At 40.0% G+C, this 25,405-nt stretch overlaps 1 protein-coding gene and 1 long non-coding RNA gene across 3 annotated transcripts in view; one reads left to right on the forward strand and one right to left on the reverse strand.

Moving 5' to 3' along the window:
* The window catches only part of LOC137630647 (uncharacterized), a 185,887-nt gene extending 175,140 nt beyond the window's left edge, over positions 1-10,747 (forward strand). The window contains 1 exon segment of the mRNA XM_068362262.1: positions 4,641-10,747. Coding sequence (XP_068218363.1) covers positions 4,641-4,687 — 47 coding nt within the window. The 3' untranslated portion in view covers positions 4,688-10,747.
* Positions 1-25,405, reverse strand: part of LOC137630648 (uncharacterized) — a 92,260-nt gene that overhangs the window by 8,775 nt on the left and 58,080 nt on the right. For both annotated transcript variants that reach the window (XR_011041746.1, XR_011041745.1), the window contains exon 2: positions 4,526-4,667. This is a non-coding gene — a long non-coding RNA (uncharacterized lncRNA). The remainder of the gene's footprint in view (positions 1-4,525; positions 4,668-25,405) is intronic.

Here is a 25,405-nt window from a genome sequence, read left to right on the forward strand (position 1 = left end):
GTTGATGGGCTGGCCAGATTTTCTGTGTTTGCTGTGTTGCATCAGCATTCAAAGTGGGAGGACATACGCTCATCTCCAGTGCCAATGGCTGACTCGCTGTCTCTCATTGAGTGGACAAGAACCAATACTTCGTTTTTATTTTAATCATAATAATAGTAACACTTAATAATAATAATTTTATTGGTTTTAATCATTTTAATAATAACAGTAAAGTCTCCTGGTAGAGTAAATCATCGGAATACTTCCTCTCAAAGAAAGCTGAACTGCAATTGGTCAACTATCACACCAAAGCAAGTGAGCAGTGTTGCAGTGCAATTTGGCAGTTAGTAATTTTTTTGAACACCATTATTGCACTACAAGGTTGATACATGAATCATACTGTATACTGGGCTTAACAGTACATATTACAGGTGAAGATTCAGAACCAGGAACTGTTAGAAGAGGAGTCAGACAGGGGTGTTCCCTATCACCAATTTTGTTCAACATCCATGCAGAAGCAATGATGAAAGATATTTATCTGGATGATGGCATCAAGGTGGCAGGAGAAATAATGAAAACTATAAGGTTTGCTGATGACAAGACATTTGGCTGTAGCACAAGAGAGGGTTTACAGAGGATAATAGGTATGATAAACAAGGCAGCAGAGAAGTATGGAATGAAATAAACATATCCAAGACCAAGGTTATGAGAATTGCAAGAAGACAAGGACCTACAATAAACATGCAGATTGGAGATGAAGTCAGTCAGTCATTGAGAGAGAGAGTGAGTGCGTGCATGCGCGTCTGAAAATAAGTTGGAGAGACCACTAGACCAATAACGAAGTACTAAAAATAGTTGGAGAAGAGAGAACCCTAATTACAACAATAAAGAGAAGGCAGAAAAACTTGATAGATGCATTATAAGAAGAGATTATTATATCAGGTGTCTGGTTTCAGTTCCAGTTTCATCAGAATAGATGCTCACCAGAATGTCAGCCCAGCCCCTCACTGTGGCGTCCAACAACAGTAGTGGCCTCCCCAGTAAACAGCTTAAACTCACGGTCCCAGGCTGGGATCTGCTGCCATGCGAATGCTAGGCGAATACGTTACCACTGTACTAGCTAGAAGGCTAGGTAATTTTGAAGGACAAAGACCCAGAGGACAAAAAAGGAAGTTGATACTAGATGACTTGAAGGGATTGAGAAGGTGTCATGAGCTAAAAGAGGCAGCCATGAATAAAGAATTATGGAGGGCGACTAATCCATGAAAGGCCATGCCTTAGTAGTAGTAGTAGTATTAAAGGTTGTGCCCTTAATCTCATAGCTTTGTGAGCCATTTACTTTTTAAACCTATCAACAAGATTCTTAGAAGTTAACTTTGAAAGCAATACCTTTGGCAATTAATTCCTTCTACATCAAACCCCTACATTGAATAAACTTACTGTGGCATATCTCAAAACATTGACAGAAATCAAAGATCCTCCATATCACAGTTTTCAGGATGCCTTCCAAGTTATGTAAGGAGAGCACTACAAATTTCAAATAAGATCATAGTCTGGGGCACTGTGTCCATCCACACCCCTCTCTCTGTCACTAACTCTGCTAATATCACCAATATTACCCACTTATGAACTCATTAGAGCAAATTTTCTTCTTCCTTTTGTTTAAATTGTCTTTTCCTCTTTGGCATGATGAAATTCTCGCCGAAACCAAGAAAAAGACGTAAAAGCGAGCGAATGTCAGAGGTCAAATTCAAACGTGTACTCTATCTGCTGTTGCAGCAAATGGGGGAGTGGAAGCAGATGTATGTCAGAGAGTGAATGAAGGATGCAAAGTGTTGGGGCAGTGAAGGGAGTGGTAAAGAATAGAGGGTTGGGCATGAATGTAAAGAGACTTCTGTATGAGAAAGTGATTGTACCAACTGTGATGTATGGATCGGAGTTGTGGGGAATGAAAGTGACAGAGACAGAAATTGAATGTGCTTGAGATGAAGTGTCTGAGGAGTATGGCCGATTAGATAGGGTTAGGAACGAAGTAGTGAGGGTGAGAACGGATGAAAGAAATGATTTAGCAGCTAGAGTGAATATGTGTTGAGGTGGTTTGGCCATGTTGATTGAATGAAAAGTGGCTGTCTGCTAAAGGTGATGAATGCAAGAGTTGATGGGAGAAGTAGAAGAGGAAGGCTAAGGTTTTGGTGGATGCATGGATGGAGGGAAGGAAGCTTTGAGTGATGGGAGGATAGATTTGAGAGAGACAAGAGAGAGTGCTAGAAATAGGAATGAATGGTGAGCGATTGTGACGCAGTTCCGGCAGGCCCTGCTGCTTCCTCCGGTTGCCTTGGTGCCCGTGAGGTAGCAGCAGTAAGGGATTCAGCGTATGAAACTTCATTTGTGGTGGATAACGGGGAAGAGTGAGCTGTGGCACCCTAGCAGTACCAGCCAAACTCGGCTCAATTTCTCGTCAGGCTGGGAGGAGAGGAAAGGTCCCCTTTAGTTCCTTATTAGATGTCGACTACCCCCAAAAATTGGGGGAAGTGCCTTGGTAAATAGATTGATTTCTAAATCATGGTAAATCATATATTCATTGAAGTGACTGTTATTCAGTAATAATTCCATGATAAATACCTGATGAAAGATATAAAACTACTCGTTAGTAATAATGAACTTTACATTGTACAGAAACGTAATGAAAATATAAATTTATTTCCTTTGACAAGAAGTATTTCATAATGTACTTTATTATGTGGTATGATAAAGCACTGCAATTTTGTGTGTGAATAAAAAACTATATATATATTGAAATGACTCTGTTATTCTGTAATGAATCCACGATAAATAGCCGTCGAAAGATATAAAACTGCTCAACAGTAATAAAGGACTCTGTTTTACAGAAATATAATGAAAATATCCATTTGTTTCCTTAGACACACAAAGTATTCTATAATGTACAATTTATGAGGTATAAATATGATAAACAAAAATAAACTTTTCTGAGAGACAGAGACAATATAAATTTAGTTCATGAAACATAAGGTTTGTTAGTTCGTCTGTCATCACTTTAAAATGGATCATTCCTGTTTTGGGTATTTCACTGCCTTGGAAATAACAACTGTGTATGTAAGAAAATGACGAATGCTGCATAGAATGGCAGTAAATGGAAATAATGACAATAGGCTATATTTTACTCGTGAAAATAATGAACAATGCTAATATGAAATTTATAAGACATGAAGATATTATTTTGTAGAAATGATAGTTGAGAAAAAAGGAATAAAACAAGAAAAAACAAATTTAGTCACGTGTCAACATCTTGCAATACTGTACTGGGAAAAGTTTTACTTACGTTTACTTACATTGTGGGTGGGAGTTACAGGGGGGAGAATTGAAGAATGCTTCGTAGTACCTTTTTTTTCTGATTTGATCATAAATGCAACATAGAAATACACTAAAATAGACCTTACTTAATCAGGAATAAGGACTAGAATTGCAAGAATTTCAGTTGTAGGTAGGGCTGAGATATGAGGATCCTTACAGCTGGGGGTGTCAGGGAGTGTTTGAGTACTGTCTCTGGTAGGGAATGTCATCATTGGCTAGAGAGAGAGGTGTGATTTGATATGACAACATAAAAACAGACTAAAATAGCTCTTACACAATAGGAAATAAAGGTTAAAATCCCAAAGACTCATTGGTTAACTGTAGAAAGAGGAGGAGATTTTTTAATGAAATTTCTCAAGTGTGAACTGTGTGTGATAGACAACTATGTCCTATAGCATTTCGTAGGATATACTAGAAAAGACTAAAGCCTTAGTATATATAGTTATATAACACCAAATGCTGGAAATCATTCACTTTTTATAATTGCAAATAAGAGCATCACCTTTACAGATAATAAAAACCCATAATTACACAGGGGCAGCATGGTCAAATCTCCTCAACTCCCCCTCTAATAATTGTAAATACTGCTCTGCATTTGCTCATATATAATGTGACTACTACTGCCTTTAGGTCTTTTATCCCTTTTACCCCAAAAGGATGTACTGGTACGTTTCACAAAACTCATTCCTTTACCCCCATGGACATACCGGTAAGTCCTTGCAAAAAACTGCTATTTACATTTTTTTTTTTTTTTGCATATTTTTGATAATTTTTTGAGAAACTTCAGGCATTTTCCAAGAGAATGAGACCAACCTGACCTCTCTAAGACGAAAATTAAGGCTGTTAGAGCAATTTAAAAAAATATATACTGCAAAATGTGCTTGAAAAAAAAAAATAACCCCTGGGGGTTAAGGGTTGGAAAGTTCCAAATAGCCTGGGGGTAAAAGTCCGATTTTATAATTGGTGTTATATAACAATTTCTTAATGAGCTCTCTAGGGAGAACAAGTTAAATGTTCAATCTCTTGTGTATTCTAATAGTGTAATTTATTTATTTCCAGTTAAGACACATTTACTCAAATAATTGTGAATCCTATTCTATGTACTTTTATATAAATGTGAATCCTACTATAGTACTGTATACCCAAAAATATTACAACTAAGAAATTCACATACCTGCAAGTATTCAAATATGGTACAGTATTTTCCTCCCCCATAACTCAAGGTATTAATTACTGCTTTGATGTGTTTATATCCTGAATGCTTATATTTAATCTCCCCTTTTTTTCAGAAGATGATCCACCCATGATTCCAGTATCTGTTGAATTAAATGAATAATAAGTTTAACAAGAGAGGATCAGAGTTGAAAGGATATGTACTTTACAGTGTTAGTAAATTCTGTATGCTACTTTAATTGTAATCCACTTTACAGAATTCATGCATGAGCTGGAGATAACGATTAATGTCCATTGTGCTTAGGAGTAATAAAAAAAAAAGGGAGTAAATTAATATATTGTATATTGTTTAAAACCTTGAGTTTTAGATCAGGTAAGAGAATTCACCCATTTTAATACAGTAATCTGTTTTATCACGTCTGTACTTTAAAATGCATTTAATTTTTTAAAATTTATTTGGTTCAAAATTAAGAGGATTCAAATAAAATTTTTTTTACATACTTTATTTATAGATATTATTTATATTATATGATGGTAATGATATACAGAATATCAATAAGAAATGGAAAAGGCCAGACTTTGTTTCAGTATCTTTAAAATGAGTCTTGTATTAATTTCAAAGTTCATTGAGTATATGTGTAGGACATTATTTTTTTACCCTTTGTCTTTAATTTCTGACCAAATACCTTGACATACACGTAACTTATGTTTTTCATAACTGGAACTCTCCATAGTCTGCAGTCAAAGATTCTTTCAAGAATGTTTAATATGCTATCTCTGCTTGTGATTCTTTATCATGCAACTTATGGTTTTCTTTAGCTGGTGCTTTATTTTAACTCCACACAATACAAACAATTGTATTTTGCTCAAATACTTACAACTGTTCTTTGATTAGAAAATCTACGACTGTTTCTTAAAACACAAGTGTGGAAGGTATTGTAATTACATTTCTGTATGTTGCTACAATCACTGGAAAATGTGTTGCTTCATGTTGGCATGCTGTGAGAGATAGCCCTAACTCTACCATCTATACTTAATCTCATTAATAATTTCAGTTTTACTAGACTGATGTAATATGTTCATTTTAATTTCATCATCAAAGGCATGACATGGTGTTGGAACAGTCACTCTCTTTAGTAAATAACATATTCTTCCTGCTATTGTGATTTGTGATAGTTGCAGGCATGTTGAACCAATTTTGATAGCTTAACAACTATCGTAAGTTATCGTTTGTGTCGGCAAGCTAATATCAACTGGTTTCATATCTCACAATTGAGTTATAGGATTGTTTTAGAACTAAATGGTGACTAAAGCTAGTCATTATGGTTTAGTGTTTGTTGATATTTTGCTTTGCTTTATGGTAACTTCTATGTTTCATAACACAGCATTGCATTCATGTCATGCATTTAGCAGTTATTTGGGGGTTACAGATTTTGAATGTTGCTTTATAATTTACGATTACCAGCTTCTCATTTCACTCTAACTAAAATTTCAACTATAGATTTGGAGTTCTCACATCTACAATAACTCTAACATTTCTATACCGCTGAAAAAATTCTGATTTACAAAGCATATATTTGTGGAAATGTATTGAATATTGCCAAGATATTTCACTGGTTATTGACTTGTATTGTATTTTACTGTATAATTAAATTTCTTTTAGGATTAAAACGGTTTACAAAATAGAATATATATACTGTATATGCAGTACATGAAACTAGGAAACCAAACTCATTACAAAGTTTTCTTGCAAATTGATGACCAGGGTTGCATCTCCCCCTTTATTTTGTATGTGACAAATGCTTTAGTACAGTACTACTAAACTCCTCATATGCTGAAAAGCTACCTGTTTTATGTGATTCTTGAAATACATTTCAAGAATGTGCATAAGGATGTATATCAGTACAGTATACCCAAAGAAAAATACAGTATTACCTTGCAAAAACAGATTCTTGGGTATCTTTTATGTTAAAATAATTTTTAAAAACTTTTGTCAAGATCTGAATCCTAGTTTACAAGTAACTTTTCCTTCCACTCTCCTTTACTTAAGAATTTTATGCTTTACTAAAATTTAGAAGTATAAAAAAGGTGAAACTGTGCTCGCAGTTGGTATGAAAATGCATATATTACATCTTGTATATACAAATTGATTAAATTAGAATGCAAAAGAATAAAAGTGATAAAAGTGCAGAAATAAATATCTCCATACAGTACTTCATTCACATCACGATTATAAATATTCCACAAAATATTGAGCACTCCTGAGTACCATCAAAGCTCTCTTCCAGATCAGCATTGAATGCTTAGATCTACAGTAACAAAACATATGTGTCATAGAGCTAGCCAAATATGAATGTAAATTAATTTCTTTTACGATGCTCAAACAAACTAGCGTAAAAAATTCAATATTAACTTAAAGTAAATTCAATATCAAAATGATCTGCTTCAAAGCCACACTTGATAAAAAAAACTAGGGGCAATGGTTGGCATTTAAGTTTAAGAAAAACTTGAAAAGATATTGTGAACTCCAGCACTGCATATTTATACCTCTTTACAAAATTACAATGAACCCCTCAAGTATATAGGCATACATGCACCACTGCTGTATTTCTACTTGGACATCTTAGTTGAAGCCCAGGAAAAGTTTATTTGCTTCAAAGTACATAATCCTATGCCTACAAATTACAGTAATAAACTAAAGGAAACCTCCCTACAATCCTCGGTGCAAGTTATCACATTAAACAGTCTGAGAAACGGCAACTCTCTTTGCCAATGCTAAGGCTAGCAAAAAGACACTTGAGAGTTGGACCTTTATCTGACAATCCTCTCAAAGGCTCATATGGGATACAAATAATATAATCCAAGGGCTATAACACCAATCGCTGAAAATGGACCACTATCATATACTGCAAGGGCTATAATACCAATTGCTGAAAACTGCACACTACCCCTGGTAGACAGCTGCAGAGAACTGTTGTAAGTACCCAGATTATTGCCAGCGCAGTCCCTTGCAAAAAGCTGTTCACTCCGAGGAGATGCTGGATAGTCTTCAATTGTGAATTCCAAGCAACTTCATGGTTGGAGTTGCAGGTGAAAGTATGACTGGTAGACATGATCCAGGGTATATCTCTCTGAGGCCTAGACTTACAGTGCCAACATATCGGGATAACACTCAGGTTGTGTCCTTCTGGGAGCCACTAGGATCATCCTGATACATGGCATGATCAACCATATTGATCAGGCTGAAATAAAGAAAGCCACAGGTGTCCTGTAATCCCATGGATGTCAGAAAACATCTCAAACACTTCTCATGGCTTAAGAAAGGGAGAACAGATCACTGGGAGTTTCCTGTTTAGCCGATAGGTTGATTCCCGGTGCGCTTCACTAAGTAAGAAGCCAATCAGCTCTGTAAGGCTGTAGGGACCACTTGCAGTCCTACAGCCTTCCCCTGGCGAATGAGTGTCTGTTTTAAATATGGGGAACACTGTTCTGTCCGAAACACTAGGCGAGAAAGAAGTGAAGGTACTTCTGAGAGGAATGACATCATAGTCTCCTTCTCTGATGGAAGTCAGAAATTTGCTGTATTGCAAGTGCTTCTGAAAAGTGTACAAATGAAGTTTTCAAACAAAATAATCCAAGTGAATAAAAAGGCCAATTATATATCCTTGGTTTCAGAAGCAAGTTTGTTCATATGAATTTTTTAACTGTGGAAGCTAGCATGTTAATGTCTTTCTGTTATAAGTATTGTTGACTGCAGTCAAAGGAGACCATCTGGCGAGGTAAATTTATAAAAGAAATTCAATAATGACATTGAATGGCTTAGTATTGTACTATAATTCTTATATTTTGGTTATTTTCAAAAAATTAGAATTTGATTTAAGACTACAGTTGTACAGTATCCCTTATTCTAAGAATTATGTTTCTGTTAGTATTTCAACATTCCAGTAATATTATTAGTTTTTGAAAAATGCCCACACATTTGATTCAGCTCTAGAAAACATGATTTTCTTTTGGAATCACCATGTTTGATGATGAACTTATTAAAAATCTATTTCTTCACTTACCCTTGTTTATGATTCTCTAAATTGAGCTGTTTGCTGGTAAATTTCTTACTTTGGCGCATGGATGTGTGTAGGTGAATAAAAGTATTTTATTTCAATCTGAGTATTTGGAGCTTACATTCTTTTTTGGTAAATATTTCTTGTATTTACCTATCGTAGGTTTCAACAGATACTTTGAATAATACAGTACTGATTATGTGCTTACATTTATAAGCACTAATCAGATTAGACTAGTATTTAGTTTTAGTTTATTTTGACATACATAGAGAGGAATGTAAAAGTTGGTTCTTCAGTTATCACAGTTATACAGCCCATAATTTAATATGATTAAAAAAAAAGGGGGCAGTTCTTTTTATCACAAAATGTTAATTAGCTTTATGGCCAATTTTTTAACAAAATGCAGGACATTACTGTATCAGCAATATACTTTAGTTTGTCATATTACCTTGTGCAATAAAATATAGAAACTAAAATCATGAGTACTGTACTATGTATAAGACAAGTGCTATGGAGTTCAATATCACACCTACAATTGGTTTTGTGTCAGGTGAACATAACTAATAGAATTGTATATCAAATTTTACTTCAGTAGTTTGTAATATCAGTCTATGTTCATACTGGTATTTTCTTATTATGAGTACATTGCCATCAGTTATCGAAAGAACACTAATATATGGTAGCCCATGAGGTAAAAGGATTCTACTAAAAGTGAGTAGTTGATACTAATTTTCCATTGTGTGATGAGTTATTCTGGTATTTTGTGTATAAATTTATACATTTTCCCACATTCATACCAGGTGTATTGAATGTGAAATCAGATTCTGAGATTAGTAAAAATGTCCAGCTCACAAGAAAATCAAGGGGAGACAGTTTTTTCCACTTTCACTTTTTCTTTTACTTAAAAATGGCTGCTTCTGTGTGTGTAAATACAGTACAGTAATGTAAGAGAGTAATTCTATTATAGGTGAAAACAGACTGAGAACTTATATATCTGTAGCACATCCTGCTCTTGGAAAGCTTCAAGATAATTGAAAGCTCTTGTGTTAGATGGTGACGATTTGCAATATCATGCACTTTTTTTTCTATATCACCATGTTTACACTAATAAGTGGTAGTGTTATGATGAAATGATGCATACCTTATCCTTTTCCATTCTCTTCCATACTCAAAACAAAAAACATACTTGTACTGTTATAAGTGTTCAATTTTTGTAGTAAAAACGTGGTTCCAAGATTTTTTCATCTTCAATGTTCATATTTGACAGGAAAAATATTATTTGAAGAAGTGAACATAAGAAATCATGTCGGAGGATGTGATATTTAATACAATGTAAAGAAATACAAATACATGCTGTAGTACTATTGAAGTTAGACTCAAAATTTTAACTACCTGGATTTAATTTTTTTTTTATCTACAAACAAAAATAGCATATATGTAATTGTTACTGAAAACTATTTGTAGAAGCCATTGGGAAGGGTAAAAGAATTTTAATTTTTTACCCTCAAGAAACCAGTCTAAATGTAGTAAGTCAAAATAAAAGGAGAGAAATCCTCTCTGATTTAATATTTCTTCCTGGAGATAACACCACAAGTAAAAATTTTGCTTATTTATTACTGTAGATTTTACATGTAGTTATATTGTAGATCGAATACTAAGATAATGAGCAAATTTTTGTTGTAATAGTTCTACTATATTTCATACATGTAGTGATGCTGGCAAGTAACCAGACCTAGGAAGTTCTGGTTTTATTAAACAAGTGTACAGAGAGAGTATATAAGCCTTGCAAAAATGTCTTTGTAATTTGATATTGCAACTCCCAAAGAAGTCGTATATACTTTCTATTCAAAGCAAAAGTGTGTATTTTTGTCTCATATCTGTGAATATTTTCATATTTCTTTCAAGGTAACCTCAAGTGATTTTGATTTGTGGAAAAGACAGTTTTATTGATTGCATAATGTGTTTCACTCAATGTTTAGCCATATGCAGTTATTAATAGTTCTTGAAAATGTATTAAAGCTTTTCTTTTTTTTCTTAACAGATCTTGGATATCTCCAATTATGTTACAGAGTTTATTTTATAGATTTAGCTTATTCTTTTTGTACCAAGTTGTATAGTTGCTGGTATACATGTGTACATTTTAAATTAAAACATTTTCTATTGCTAGTTGAATTTGTCTCCCTAACTGACAGCAGGACTTACTACAATCAGTATAGTATTTAGAGGACTTACATTGTATCCTTAAAACTTTACTGCTTTGTCATTATCATCATCTCTTCCAACACCTATTGACACAAAGGGGCCCCAGTTAGATTTCGCCAGTCATCTCTATTTTGATACTTCTCCAATCATCATCTCCTACTTCACACTTCATAGTCTTCAGCCATGTAGGCCTGGGTCTTCCAACTCTTCTAGTGCCTTGTAAAGCCCAGTTGAAAGTTTGGTGAACTAATCTCTCTTGGGGAATGCAAAGAGAATGTCCAAACCATCTCCATCTACCCCTCACCATGATCTCATCCACATATGGCCCCTGAGTAATCTTTTATAGTTTCATTTCTAATCCTGTCCTACCATTCAAGTCCCAATATTCTTCGGAGGGCCTTGTTCTCAATTCTACAAAATTTGTTGGATAGGTTCATTGTCATACCATGACCCGTGGCCATACAGTAACACAGATCTCACAAAACTGATATATAGCCTGATTTTGATTTCCAAATTTTACTTAACCTAGTCATGTCTGATTGGCTTTTTCAATCTTTCATTAAACTCAAATTCTAAAGACCCAGTAATAGAGATCATAGTTGCTAAAGATTTAAATGATTCCACCTCATTAATCCTTTCTCCTTCCAAAGAAATTTTCATGGAAGATGAAATGTCTTTGGAAGGAGAAAAGATTAAGGAGGTGGAATCATTTAAATCTTTAGCAACTGATCTCTATTACAGGGTCTTTAGAATTGGAGTTTAATGAAAGATTGAAAAAGCAAATCAGACATGGCTAGGTTATGTAAAATTTGGAAATATAAATCAGGCTATATATCAGTTTTGTGATATCTGTGTTACTGTATGGCCACGGGTCGTGGTATGACAATGAAACTATCCAACAAATTTTGTAGAATTGAGAACAAGGCCCTCAGAAGAATATTGAGAGTTAAATGGTAGGACAGGATTAGAAATGAAACTATAAGAGATTACTCAGGGGCCATATGTCGATGAGATCATGATCATGAGTGCCTCGCTCGTGACTGAGCATCTTGATTGTGATCGTGAGCGTCTTGATTGTGATTGTTAAGTGCCTTGCTCGTGATCATGAGGGTCTTTCTCGTGATCGTGAGTGTCTTTCTCATGATAGTGAGCGTCTTGATTGTGATCGTGAGCGTCTTGATTGTGATCGTTGAGTGCCTTGCTCGTGAGTGTCTTTCTCATGATCGTGAGCGTCTTTCTCGCGATTGTAAACGTTTTTCTTGTGATCCTGAGCGTCTAGCTCATGATCATAAGCACTCAGATAGTGATCCTGAGTGTCTATCTCATCGTGAGCTTCTAGCTCATGAATGATGACCTGCAATCTCTAGATTTTGAGCATTTAGTTTCTGAATGTGAGCATTTAGCTTGTGAATGAGAACGCCTTCTTGACAAAGAGCACCGAGATGGTGGATGGTGATGATTATTGGAGCGTCGCGAACGATGTACTGAAGGAGATCATCTAGAAAGAAGAGAGGATGACTGATCTAGTCTTGGCAATCAGCGAGCAGATGGAGCACTGGCCACAGGTTGATCATCTGTCTCATCTTGAACATTGCCTGTGGGGAGATATAAGAGGCTGCGGGTTAGGTGACGACGTAGTCTGAGGATGGCGAGAAGACTCGTCGGCAGTAAGGACGCAGCTGGATGGGCGAACGAAAGCGCTGATCTCGGACACGCATGTAGGAGCCTCAAGGGTGTCAGCTGCCAAAGCAACCAGCGAAGGGTCTCTCCGCAACCCACGCTGAAGGAGCCGAATGAGAGCTTCCTTAGAAGGGGGTGCAGGCACTCCCAGGGATGGCCACGACTGCAGCACATCTAAATGGGAGAAAGACTCCTCAGTAGCTGGAGGTGAAGGTACTCCTCTAGAGGAAGCAACAACCACCCCCATACCTCGAGGTTGCCATAGACTTAACTGGTCTGTGATCCTACGCGATTGTCCTCTGGAGGAAGGCAAGCGAGGAGGAGCTTCGGAAAGATATTCAGGAGTGCAGGAAGAAGCACTATGTCTTTTTGCCCTTGAGGACGACCCTGGGGGGAGAGATCTCTCTTAGACTTCTTCCTACGATCGACTTCCTCCTATGATGTTCAAATTTCTCCCACTTGGAGGAAGGCCACTCCTTACGCTCTTTACAGGGAAAATTGCAACGACGCCTCCTGCAGGTTGTGCACAGTGAATGAGGGTTGGTCTCGGCCAACAACATGAAGATGCCACATAAGCGCCCTTTGCGATCAAGGCAGGCATGCATGAAAGCGTCAAAGAGAGAAAAGTCACACCTGAAAAAGAAAAAAGAATTTACATAAAGCGATAGTCAGTATGGCCAAGCCTTGAGGAGGAAAGAGTGGATACATCCAGTCTCTACAAGCCATAAGAAAAAAGTGACATAGTTCACTGAGGAGCGAGTAGATATACTGTAAGTGGCTGGGTAACCCCCCCCCCCCCCCTCTTAGTGGTTGGGTAGGGTTGCCACCTCGTATTAGAAGTCTAATGGCTAACCTTCCAGCTTTGCCGAAAGATAATCCCTATAAATAAGGTAAGGTTTGTTAGTGAAGGAACAAATTATTATTTTAGTGTTACCTTGCCGTAAGTGAAACCCTTTGGGAAGCAAACGCAGGGTTGAGACCTGGTCTTGGGATTAAGTTAAGGATACGGCAGTCTAAAAGGAGATTCTTCCCCACAGTAGGCAAGTAAGGATACTGCAGTCTAGGGGAAGTAGGAAAGTAGGTAAACATATGGCAGTGTAAGGGGAGGATAGGTAAGGATACAACAGTCTAAGGAGTTGCCACATGGGGGCTAAGCCCCCCTTCACCCAGTGGATAAGGCTACAGCCTCTAGGTTGGGTGGGGAACTTTAGGTTAACTGATATTTCTATGTTTGTTCTTATTTTTCAGTCATAACTTTTGAAATTATGACACTTTGATGCCACTTAAACTATATATTTTTCCAACTGGTTATCTTGTGTTTCCTATATTATGTATTTCTGACCACTAACTGTTTATGTAGGAGGGTCCAAACACTCATAAAGGAGTGGTTTGCCCTAATAATCATGGTCAGAAATATATAAAACACAAGATAGCTAGTAGAAAAAATATAAGGTTCGTGTATTTGGTAAGAAATCAAAGGATTAATACATGATACATTAATTCCAAGCAAAAATGGAATTCACTACAAGAAATGGACTGATTGTTTACTTTTGGGAGACTGATTATGAGTTACTGCCCATGCATTGTTTGCATTTGCTTTTGTTATGTAAGATGTAATCATTACCTGGATTTTTTAACCAATTTAGAGCTTCCAAATATTTATGCACAAGTTCCGGGATATTGTTCTACAAGTCATTTTTTCCCACTGATTTGTGGCGGGATGTAAACAAAAACAACCCCCACACCCTTGAATCTTACTTCTGACAATTGTCTCCGCAACACAAACTTTCCCCTGACGTTATCATAAACTGGACTCTTAGACTGAAGGGCAACAAAAACAAAACATGACCTTAAAACTATATTTCTCAAAACTTAAAACTAAATCAATAACCATCCACATTCAAATTATCAACACTTAAAACTAATCAAAAACTCAACACAAAATAACAATATATAATAACCAAAAGCACCATTCATATAACCCGCAAAAACCCTAACAGACTTAAAATTATCCTATACACCAAAACCAATATTTGTTTATGTGTGGACGTCTTTGTCCACACAAGGGCCAACATTCCTTTTACAGCCCAACCACAGCTCTCTAGCTACCGTAACACTGACCAATGTTATTTCATAATTGGATTAATCATCATCATCACAATCCTTATTATCAGTGATCCAAACGGAAAATCCTTCAAACGGGCTGGGTCATTATGGCATCAAAATCAAGAAAATCGTTCAGTGCAATCAAATCATAATCCTAATCGTAGTCCAGGTCATCAACGGTTGCGTAATCCAAGAGCAGTCTTAATACAATCTAATACAGGCCAGGTCATCAACAATATATCCACTTTCCAAAAATTTAAGTCTCTCCAAAGGAGGAATCACAGCTTGCCAAAATAAAAAAGAAAAACACTTACGAACACTCCTAACTAACTTAACTATCGCACTATAATCAAAGATAAATATTAAATTGTTCCTTTCATTCACAATCACGACAAGCAAAGATAAATAAAACTGTACTTACTCAGAATATAAAAAAATCACTTCACAGCCGGTTTTCAAAGAACAAAAAACATAACCGACTCCTGCTACAGTCAAATATCCAATGCTTTCGCCCAAGACATTCATTACCGCCCTAACCTAGCTAAAAAGGTAAACAAACAACCTCAAATATACCGACAGTCTTTCCCACTACAAACAATCATTCGCTAACTACCCTTGTTCTTCGGCGCGCACCGCGGACACACAAACACACACGCACACACAAACACACATACTCTCGCGCACGCGCGATCTAACAAAACTAAAGCAAATTAAATTCTCTCTCTCTCTCTCTCTCACTTTCTCTCTCACTTTCTCTCTCACTTTCTCTCTCTCTCTCTCTCTCTCTCTCACTTTCTCTCTCTCTCTCTCACTTTCTCTCTCTCTCTCACTTTCTCTCTCTCTCTCTTTCTCTCTCTCAATTTAGCAAAACAAAAAAAAGAAATTAAAATAAAATTATTCCTCCACACCTTCATTTTCAGAATGACTACCATCTCATGAAGACAGCTGCAAGAGGGAAGTACAATTTTTTTTTTTAAATTTAGTATAATTTCACTTGTTCCAGTACAGTAATTGATTATCTTGAAAATGCTCTCTATTCAGATTATAGTTATTGTTGCTCATGTGAAAGCAAAATATAGTACAGTGGAACCTCTACACACGAACGTATCTACATCCGAATTTTCCAACATCCGAAGTAAAATTCGAGCAAATTTTTGACTCTACACCCGAATTTTATTTCGACACACGAAGTAAACATTACGCCATTGAGCGTCGAGTGCTCAGTTCTCTATTCTTGTGTGTATCGTGTAGTTGTCCTCTGTTTGGTCTGTTATTAACAGTGCTTATTTTCTTCCTTTTCTCACATTTCCTTTTTGATTTTACCTATAACCATGGTGCCTAAGAAGCTAAGTTTCAGTACAGGAAGAAGGCAATTCTTTCATTAGAATTGAAGCAAGAAATTATAGAAAAACATGAGAGCAGTGTGCATGTGAGTGATACTGTATGGCTAAACAATATGGCCGGAATAGGCCTATGATCTCGAGGATCATCAAGCTGAAGGCAGCCATTAAAGCAAATAACCATCGAAGGGGATCACCATTATTACAAGACATCTTAGCAATACCCTGGAAGAGATAGAACGCCTTTTGTTGATAGGGATAAAGGACAAAGAAATTGTTGGCAACGATCATTTGTGAGAAGGGCCAGCATGATGAACAGAAAGAAAGAAAAAAGAGAAGCAAAGAAAACCATGATAGCATTAACAAGCTCTTTTAAATAAGACTTCTCTCTTTTTCTGTTTTTCTCTAAACATAGCATTAACATGTTTTTTAAATAAAATCTCTCTCTCTCTCTCTCTCTCTCTCTCTCTCTCTCTCTCTCTCTCTCTCTCTCTCTCTCTCTCTCTTCACTGTTATAGTGTTAGATACGTCTATTATTTTTTTTTCCGAGAGAGAGAGAGAGATTAAACATGAATGTGTTTAGAGTACATATGATTTTTAACAGCGTCAACGAGTTGAAAAACAATTAAATGTAACTAAGAAAGTAATAACAGCTAATCTGAATTCCTTTATTAACTAAAACAAATATTGATACAAACACTCGTGTGCGTATGCACAAACACACACAGGTGTAAGAATTGCTACGCAGTAAGAGAGACGGTCGGGGAGGAGGTAGAGATGGTGACTGCGATAACATACCGTAACTCGTCACTGAAAGTGATGAAAATAATAAATCAAAAGAAAAAAAATGTAAAAAATATGAAATTAAAAATAAAAAAAAATAAATAAGCTAATTTAGATTAAAATTTCCGTAGTGTAAGTTACCGTATGTTATCGCAGTCACCATCTCTACCTCCTCGTGCGTGTGTGTGTGTTTGCGCATACGCACACGAGTGTGTTTGTATCAATATTTGTTTTAGTTAATAAAGGAATTCAGATTCGCTGATATTGTTTTTTTTAGTTACATTTAACTGTCTTTCAACTCGTTAACGCTGTTAAAAATCATATGTACACCACATTTTTGTTTAATCTCTCTCTCTCTCTCTCTCTCTCTCTCTCTCTCTCTCTCTCTCTCTCTCTCTCTCAAAAATTAATAGATGTCTCTAACACTAACAGTGAAGAAGAACAAGAGAGAGAGAGTATTTATTTAAAGAACATGTTAACACCATGTCTACCTTCTCGCCGATCGTCCGTCTCCTCCTGGCGTAGCAAATCCTACACCTGCGTTGGCCTGTCTCTAAGGTAAAGTGGCAATAAAACACATTTTTTATTTATTATTTCTTTATAATTATCTTTTTTACATGCTTCTTTCATATTATGGAGTTATGTTATTGTTATGTGTAATTATGTGTAGCCATTTATTAAGGATTTATTATGGGTTTTTAGGCTGAGGGACGAATTAAATGAATTACCATGTATTCTTATGGGAAAATTCGTTTCTACATCCGAACATTTTCTACATCCGAAGTTGGTTGTGGAACGAATTAAATTAGTATGTAGAGGTACCACTGTATATCCCCGAAATAATGACCTATGTGGATGGCATGCGCAGCACATCCATGTACTGCCTGTCAGAACAGAAGCCCAGTGAAGTTAGGTTTACTTTGCGAGAGTAGCGAGCCACAGCAGAATACAAATTGAACTGGAACAGTTTGTTACGAAAGGGAAACCTTAGGTACTTCCTCGAGGAAGAATGGATAGGGACCTGAAAGTAAGCCTCTTTCAGGTCTATGGTCAGAAAGTAGTCATTCTTCCTGATGGCCTGGAGAACGAAGGATGGAGATTCCATCTTGAACCTTGTATGCAAAATAGAGAGGTTTAAGAGGGAGAGGTCTACGATGGAACTCCAACCTCCCGTCGGCTTCTATAACAGAAACAGATTGCTGAGGAAACCTGGAGAGGCGTGTAAGACTTCCTCTACTGCTTTTTTGCTTAGTAACTTGTAGACTTCCTCTGCTAATAGTAGGTCTTTTGATAACCCTTTCATATACTATGGTTAGATCCAATTCCTGGTCAGAGAAGGACTCCTACCATCCAAGAGTCAGCCCCTAAGTCATGCCACCTTTGCCAAGTGCGTTGTAGGCATCCCCCCACTGATGATAAGCTTAGGGACAAGCCCTCCCTAGCGTGAACCTCTGCCACCACGTCCTCTTTGACTGGAGAGGTGGCCTCTCCAAAGAAAGTTAGGTCTAGGATTCTGCCTCCCAGGCTGTTGTTCATTCGTGGGAGGGAGAAGGCGTCTCTGTTGAGGGGATGGCCTAATATGCAAGTTCTTCGCCTGTTTCTGAGAGTGGGCATTATAAGTTCTGCTGCTCTGCTCACAACAGGGTTCTGTTCCAGTCTCTCTAACTTCTCGATAGCTCTAGCTACGTCCAAGGACGAAAAAAGATAAGGAGAGGTGATAAGATCAGAGTTCCTAAGCACTGTACAGTAGCGTCTCTAGAGGACAGCTGTCCAGAGCATTTCACTAGGACAGCGTCGTGCCTCTTCAGAACACAATTTATCCAATGAAAATGTTCTGGTAGAGGAACTCCATATGGAACTTGGTGATCTATCCACGAGCAGGTCTGAATGGCTGCCATGCAGCTACCTCCACATTTGCCAGTTCAGTACAGTACTTAAAATCTTGAGACGCTTTAATAAGGGTGAACATCTTGTCTGCATAGTTTGAAAGATGCAGATCCCCACTCGGCTTGCTCGTGGGTGGTGAGGGGGATCTTAGACATAATAGAATAATCTGGAATGGAAGCATCAAGTGGATATGGCTCAGGAAGTGTAGCTGCTGTAGCCAAGGGATCCACGATAAGAACAAGATCCATCTCATGCTGCACATTAACACAAGGAGATAACATGTTAATAAAATGGTTCTTGTCACAGAACTGGGTGGGGAGATAACGTTCATCGCCAAACTTACCTTACGTATCTTACTCATCGAAGCATAAGGAGGAGAGCGATCTCTCTCGGCTCGCTTCTTCCAACGAGAACAATATCTATCCCTTTGGGAAGATGACCACTCCTTACAATACTCAAATGGAGATTCCACCGAACATCTTTTCCCTTGGCACGACAGACATATTGGGCGAGGGTCTACTTCTACTCGGCTCATTAAGTTTCTACAATGGCAACCATTACGGTCTGGGCAGAAACGCATCGAATTTGACAGTCAAAAGTACACATCCTAACTCACAAATAAGGAATACACAAGTAACAAGCAATGCCAAGATACATGACATAAGCAGGCGATGCGACAGTCTGATCATAGGAGAACAATATCTATATCCCTCTGGGAAGTTGACCACTCCCTACAATACTCACATGGAGATTCCACGGCACATCTTTTTTCTCGACACGACGGACATACCGGATGATGGTCTACTTCTACCCAGCTCATAAAGGTTCCACAATGTCGATCATTACTGCCCAGGCAGGAAAGCATAGATTTCGACTTAGTCGGAAATACACACTCTAATCCACAAATAATGAATATGCAGGTAACAAGAAATGCCAAAGACACAAGACAAGTGCACAAGCACTAAAAGGGTGAAGCGTAGACAACGCGGCTGTTTGATCGTAAGAGCGAAGGCAGGAACGTTCGACTGCCTCCACAGCCAGATCGTAAGAGCGAAGGCAGGAACGTTCGACTGCCTCCACAGCCAGAAGTGTTGTGAGGAAACTCTTGATACAAGTGTAGGCCATCATGCAGACCACTTGCCCAGCATCCCAGCATGGGCAATCTACCAAATTTATTTTTGATTGTCTGGCCATAGAAAACGAAACCAAATGTAACCCCATTAAATGACTTGAAAGTTTGTATCCACGTAGGAATAAATATATGGTTCATGTATTTGGGCGGAAATTAAAGTATCATATGCTTACCAAAATAACATACAAGATTGGTGGTCGACCGATTGGCCATCATTCTTGGAAGTATGATTTTAAGGTTCGATTCAAACGAGAATAATTATGATTTAAGCCATACTTATGACACAGATCAACCTACACCAGCTTTTAAGCTTTTGTGAGTAAAATAAGACATGTCACAAAACTGCGACCAAGAGTATCCTGATTGATAATACTCAATTGAAAATTATACGTTAGAAAATGCTTGAAAATTATGTCAGAAAATGCTAGGCTATGATACATGTTATGGGGTTTTTGCATTGGTAAAGTTATAGAATGGTTCAATAAATGGTTTGCTTGGAGGTAGGACTTCAAGGTGGATAGAGCTGGCGGGCAAGTTTGATTAAATAGCTAAGGTTTATATAGTTAGGAAAAATATAAATTATCTACGAATTTGTCATTTGTTCCGTAACTGAAATACAAACCACGCTATTTAATAGGGGTGACTCACCCATTAGGAAGGGTGGACGTCCCAGCCAGTACTGGCTTTTTGGCTTTGCCCGGGGACGCGTTATTTGAGTGTGTCGGCACCCAAGAAATAAGGAGTCCCCGCACCTCGCTAGAACCTTGCTACGCAAGGACTACGGCCTACGCAAGCTGTGTGTGAAGGTATAACGAAGTGTGACTCGTCCTAGGTAGTTGATTTGAAGTTCTTTAGATGGAAACTTGTAGACTAGGACTTTCCCAATACCACCTCATCAGGGTATGGCGACGTGACAGTATCAACTTAATACTTGGAACACAAGGAAACATGGTTTACCTGCAGTGGTTTGAGGTCAGCTATGCAGAGAACCCAGGATGCTGCTTTCCCCAAGAGATGAAGAAAAGAATAAGGGCCAGACAAACCTTTTCATTCATGCAGACTAAAACTGGGTAACAATGCCCTCAACCTTCTGCTACTTGTCCAATAAGGAGCTTGAGGTTTTAAACCAGCTGTTGTGCAGCCACCACAGGACCGATAGAGAACGTATCGTGCCTCCTGTGTGTCACGTCTTGTAGGTAGTGGGCTGTGAAGGTTGTCTGACGCTTCCACACCCCAGCTTGAAGAACCTGCGTCACTGAAAAATTTCTTTTGAAGGCCAGGGACGTAGCTATGCCCCTGACATCATGTGCTCTAGGGCGACGTGACGGAGGAGGATCTGGATTCAAGGCCAGATGAATTACCCTATGAATCCATGCCAAGATGGTGTTCCTGGTGACCCTCCTCTTAGTCCTCCCTGTGCTGACGAATAATGCTGGCACATGAGGACGGACTGCAGCTGTTCTTTTAAGATATAGCCTCAAATTCCTTACTGGGCATAGTAAGAGATGGTCTGGGTCATCTGTTACAGAACGAAGACTAGAAATCTGGAAGGAGTCGAACCGAGGATCCGCTACTCCAGGATTCTGAGTCTTAGCAATAAACTCAGGGACGAAGCTGAAGGTTACCTCCCCCCATCCCCTTGAATGGGCGATGTCATACGAGACACCATAAAGTTCGCTAACACGCTTGGCCGAAGCCAAAGCTAGCAGGAACACCGTCTTCCAAGTTGGGTGGCGATGTGATGCCTGGCGTAATGGTTCATCGGGAGGTCTCTTAAGAGACCTGAGAATGCGAACCATGTTCCATGGAGGAGGTCTCGCTTCCGACTGAGGGCAGTTAAGTTCATAACTTTGTATGAGTAGAGAAAGTTCTAGCGATGAAGAAATGTCCATTCCTTTCAGCCTGAAAGCTAGACTTAAGGCTAAGCGATAGCCTTTCACTGCCGAGACTGAAAGGAGCATTTCTTCCCGCAAATACACGAGGAACTCTGCTATTGCTGGAATAGTGCCATCGAGTGGAGAGATATCCCTTCCACGACACCAATCACAGAAGACTTTCCACTTTGCCTGGTAGACTGCTGCGGATGACTTTCACAGATGTCCAGACATCCTGACAGCAACTTGCTGCAAAAATCCTCTCTCAGCGAGGAGATGCTGGATAGTCTCCAGGCGTGAAGTCGTAATGAACCTACGGCTTTGTGGAAGATGTTGGCATGTGGTTGTCTGAGCAGATTGTGCCGGGGAGGGAGTTCTCTCGGTAGCTCTGTTAGGAGTTGCAGAAGTTCCGGAAACCATTACGCATGATGCCATAGCGGAGCTATGAGGGTCATTGAGAGATTGACCGATGTTCTGGTCTTGTTGAGCACCCTCCTCATCAGACAGAACAGGGGAAAGGCGTATACGTCAATGTTGTCCCACCGTTGTTGGAAAGCATCTTGCCAGAGAGCCTTGGGGTCTGGGACTGGGGAGCAGTTCAGCGGAAGCATGAAGTTCAGGGCCGTTGCGAAGAGGTCCACAGTCGGAGAACCCCACAGAGTCAGGACTTTGTTGGCTACTAGATGATCCAAAGACCACTCGGTACTCACTATCTGAGACGCTCTGCTCAGATTGTCGGCGAGCACATTCCTTTTGCCTGGAATGAAGCGTGCTGATTGTGGAATCGAGTGGATTTCGGCCCATCTCAGTATCTCTACTGCAAGATGGGATAGCTGCTTCGAAAAGGTACCTACTTGTTTGTTGTTGTAAGCCACTACTGTGGTGTTGTCGCTCATCACCACCACAGAGTGACCCGCCAGGTATTGTTGGAACTTTTGAAGGGCCAGGAAGATGGCCTTCATCTCTAGGAGATTTATATGGAGGTACTTTTCTGATTCTGACCACAGGCCTGAGGTCATGTGGTGCAGTACGTGGGCCCCCCACCCTTTCTTTGAAGCGTCCGAAAACAGCATCAAATCCAGGGGGAGGACGAGAAGATCCACTCCTCTTCGTAGGTTCTCGTCTGTCACCCACCACTGGAGGTTCGTCCGTTCCGCAGGTCCCATAGGGATCAGGACCTCCAGGGAATCGTAACCTTGATTCCACCGGGACTTGAGTCGCCACTGGAGGGATCTCATCCTGAGGCGACCATTGGGAACTGGACGAGCCAGTGATGAAAGGTGACCGAGGAGACGTAACCACGATTGGGCTGGGAGTTGTTCTCGTCTGAGAAAAGGGCTTGCCACCTTCCTCAGCCTTGCTATCCTGTCGTCTGATGGGAAGGCTTTGTGGAGATTGGTGTCTATAATCATGCCTAGATATACCAGTCTTTGAGTAGGAAGCAGAGAGGACTTCTCGAGATTAACCATGATCCCCAGATCCTGGAAAAGTCTCAGAAGTTTGTCCCGGTGTTGAAGAAGGGATGACACCGAGTCTGCTAGGATCAACCAGTCGTCTAGATAACGGAGGAGACGGATGCCAATCCTGTGTGTCCACGAAGATATTAGGGTGAACACTTTGGTGAAAACCTGTGGTGCTATGGAGAGACCGAAACACAGCACCTTGAACTGGTACTCTTTGTTGTCTAGGCTGAATCTTAAGTACTTTCTTGAAGACGGATGGACTGGGATCTGGAAGTACGCGTCCTTTAGATCCAGTGTACACATGAAGTCTTGCGGTCTCACTGCTAGTCTGACCGTGTCTGCCGTCTCCATGCTGAACGGAGTTTGTTTGACAAACTTGTTCAGGGCCGAGAGGTCGATGACTGGTCTCCAGCCTCCAGACGCCTTCTTTACAAGAAAGAGTCGACTGAAGAAGCCTGGGGACCCGTCGAGGACCTCTTGAAGAGCGCCCTTCTTCAACAGGGTCTGGACTTCTGCCCGAAGGGCTTGCCCCCTTGCTGATCCCATGGCAAGGGAGCTCAATGACACTGGATTCGTTGTCAGGGGAGGTAGAGATGTTCTGAACGGGATGCGATATCCCTGACTGATTACAGAAATCGTCCAGGAATCGGCCGAGTTGCTGCCACCTGTCTGCGCAACTTTGCAGGCATCCCCCTACTGGTGGACATGCAGGAGGACTGCCAATCCTAGCGTTTGCGGCCTCGGCTGCTCCCTCTAGGATTCTTACCTCCTCTGGAGGACTTTTTGCCTTTCCTATCCTTGACAGGAATGAGCTTAGACACCACTGTCTTTGCTGCTGCCGTTGGTTTTGTGGTCTTGGTCGGACGGGACTGCTGGGGTGCTGGAGGCTTAAAGGGCTTATATGTCAAAGCCCTATGAAGGAGGGAGTCTTGGTGGGACTTCCTCCACCTCTCAGCAGCCTGTTCCACATCCTTAGGCTCAAACAGGTTCGTTCCTTCTAAGGAAGAATGCCTGAGCCTATTGATCTCGGTGCTAGGGACCTTCTGATGGAACCTCTCAGCCACCGCATCCCGACGTTTCAGGATGGTGTTTGCCCACAAGTTCAAGACTTGGTGGGCCAGAAACTCGATCGTGCGAGTGCCTGAGAGGAGGAACGTCTCCATAGCTTTCCTAGTACATTCTTTAGAGAAATCCTCAGAGCGTATCAGGATACCTAAGGTGCCTAACCAGATATCAAGCCACGAAGTGGCTTGCATAGCACACTTCGCAACCTTCTCCTAGTTAAGGATCTCGGTTGCCGAGAACGAGACCTGCCGGTTGGAGTGTCTCTCAAAAGGGACTCCCCTAGTAAGCTCTTCCAGCAAATGGTGGAGAGGAAGAGCTAAACAAGGCTCCTCCAAGATCTCGAAGTACCTCCTTTGTTGTACGCGAGGAGGTGGGACAAGCTTGTTGCCGGCACTGGAACGGTTGGAGGAGGACAACTCGGAGAGCTGTACAGCCATCTTTTCCCTGGTACTCTAACCCCCTGAGACTAGGGCGGAGCCGCACTGGCCTTGGAAGGTTTTTGATTGCCAAATACGCGGTCCAAGACCGTGTCCTTGCCCTCTCGAGGAGCGATCTCTGGGTTGGCAAACCCATTGAGAGCCCTCATTAGAGTCAGAACTTGCCAAAACGCATGCTCTGACTCTTGTAGTTCTCCTCCTAACGTTGGACTTGCAGCAAAGTCCCCTGTCCCCAAAGCCTCTTCTTGGGGAGATTCGCGGACGTTCTCCGAGTGGCTAGTTGGCTCCGTCCTAGGTCTTGTAGAGGACTTTGGTACCATCTTCGAGTCCTTCGACTCCTTCCTGGGAAGGATGTAGGACTCCAACATAGACAGTGGCAAGTTCTTTTCAGCCCCTACTCGGGAAGACCTCTCAGCGCGAGGTGGGGTTTCCCTCATTGGTGCGATGGGGGAACGTCTCACCTCACGTCATTCCCCTAAGGACGTGAAGTACTCGTCCGACAGGGAAGGAGAAAAAATCTGGGGGGTGAAGGAACCTGCCTCGAAGGCTTGCGTGGAGTCAACTTAACTCTCTGGAGAAGTTACCGCGTCCGGAACTCTTTCTTTTTCTCTTCAGAGGGGTAGAAACAGCCAAGGATCTGTGACCTAATTCAGAGAGAACAGGCTTGAAAGCCTGCGTAACTGCTCTGATTAGTGCATCGAACCAAGGTTGTTGACCGACAGCCGCGCTGTCAGACACTCCCTCTAGAGGGGAGAGGAGTTCCCATAGGTGGGTTCGCTTGAAAAGAAAAAGGGATCCTGGACCTTTCTGGACGTTTCCCTTCCACCGCAATGTGCGCTGTTATGCGTTTGCGG

This window comes from Palaemon carinicauda, chromosome 38 (assembly GCF_036898095.1).
Source record: "Palaemon carinicauda isolate YSFRI2023 chromosome 38, ASM3689809v2, whole genome shotgun sequence".
Taxonomy (NCBI): Eukaryota; Metazoa; Arthropoda; class Malacostraca; order Decapoda; family Palaemonidae; genus Palaemon; species Palaemon carinicauda.